This window comes from Gekko japonicus, unplaced genomic scaffold (assembly GCF_001447785.1).
Source record: "Gekko japonicus isolate JY-2015 unplaced genomic scaffold, Gekko_japonicus_V1.1 scaffold2045, whole genome shotgun sequence".
In the NCBI taxonomy this organism is placed as follows: domain Eukaryota; kingdom Metazoa; phylum Chordata; class Lepidosauria; order Squamata; family Gekkonidae; genus Gekko; species Gekko japonicus.
The window spans coordinates 211,953-213,758 of NW_015174898.1; the positions used below are offsets into that span (position 1 = coordinate 211,953).

At 49.7% G+C, this 1,806-nt stretch overlaps 1 protein-coding gene across 1 annotated transcript in view; it reads right to left on the reverse strand.

Moving 5' to 3' along the window:
- Positions 1-1,806, reverse strand: part of LOC107121957 (zinc finger protein RFP-like) — an 18,175-nt gene that overhangs the window by 191 nt on the left and 16,178 nt on the right. The window contains exon 7 of the mRNA XM_015424976.1: positions 1-463. Coding sequence (XP_015280462.1) covers positions 1-463 — 463 coding nt within the window. The remainder of the gene's footprint in view (positions 464-1,806) is intronic.

Here is a 1,806-nt window from a genome sequence, read left to right on the forward strand (position 1 = left end):
AGTGTGTGTTCGTCAAAGTCTGCTGAATGGAAGCAATAGAACTGACGTTGCTGTTCAGCGTCACAGAAAGCTACAGTCCCTCCTTCGTAGTCCAGACAAACCTGGATCTTGTTAAGGGGGCTATTTAGATACAGAAGGTCAGGAGGTAAAGTCAGAGCTCTGTACTGACCATTGTGAAGGCCCACAGCCCAAATCCCTTCCTCAGGTACAAAACTGAACTGTCCTTTTCTTTGTACAGACTCCTGGGCCACGCCCACAGCCCAGAAAGTTCCATTCTTCACATCCACTGTCCAGTGATGTTTCCCTGACAAGAATCCAGCAGAACCAAGCACACAGCGGGCCGGGTCAAACCTCTCGGGGCTGTAGGGCACTTCCTGCCGGAAAAGTCCCCATGACACACTTCTCCGATCATCAGACACAACAAATCGGGGATGAGCAGTACCTTCGTCCATCACCACATACTCTGCAAAGAAGCAAATGCAACAATCAGATATGGAGCCAAGCCCTGAGAGCTCTCTGGACAATCACATTTAATCATGATAGTTGGCCCCTTGACAAATCTTCAGAGAGGGAATCCAGGATTAGGGCATATATATGTGTGAGCCTGGGTTATTTCCCAGGTTTTCAGAAAAAAAATTACCAAAAAGCAAGCGGTTATACCAGCCAAGTATGCTGCAATGTCTGTGCATGTGCTGACAACCCCACAAATGAAACTGTGAAGACCAAAAAAGTGATACAGGATGGTGGGCAGGTGGCAGTCGATGCAAGACTGTCCCACAAAGGATAAAAGGCATTTGTGGTAACCTTTGACCTATTCTCCGTATAAGGACCAAAATTATATTTATTATTTATTTAATGTTATTTATAGTCCGCCTTTCTCACATGGACTCAAAGCGGATTACACACAGTGAGTCAGTACAATCAACACAATGGGATATTCAATAACTCAAGTATTTAGGATACTTAGAGATTGGACCCACCAGAAAGAACAGGAGAATAGCGTAAGTGTCAATATGACATATTAAGTGGTACAGAAATTACGTACTAGGATCTTGCATACAATATGCTATATACAGCAGAAGACACCACAAGACCCGATCCTTTATCCAAGTAAGTTTATGAAACCGTTCTGTATCGTGCAGCCTTATTGCCTGTGCAGAAACACCCTCTTGACTGACTCAAGTGTTGCATAGCTTGCGGAAGGCCAGGAGTGGGGAGCTTTCCTGACCTCCTCAAGGTGGGAGCCACAATGGAGAAAGCACACATATGGGCAGTTGTTGATTTTGCCCATTTGCAGGTTAGCACCTGCAGAAACCCCTGTTGACATGAGCAGATACACATATGCAGTCTGCCCACTGGTCAATCTATCCTTAATGAGCCACCAGGGGTCGGATGGGGCTGGAGCTCTCTGGAGCGCAGCTCTGGGAGTGAGCAGCCCAGGGGGCGGGGCGGTCACATGACCAAGCCCCGCCCCCTGCTCCCAGCAGGCCTCAGTCAGTGCCACAAGGACGCCGAAGAAGGAAAGTAAGTTGTCTGCCTACCTCCTCCTCTGCTTCCCCGGGCCCTGCTGAGGTCTGCCCCCCCCCCCATATTGTGCTTCCTGGTGCCGCGGGGAACCATGGCGCTCCGGGAGCCCTGGCCACCCCTCCCCATCCACCACATCTCTCTCTCCCCGTCTCTGCCTAGCGAGGCTGCTCCAGAAGCCTTCGCTAGGCCTAGAGGCCCCATTCCCCACTTTCCCTTAGCCACAAGGTATAGATAGGAACTCTCAGTGTGGGGCAAGGGATGCTCTGTATTCTTGGTGCT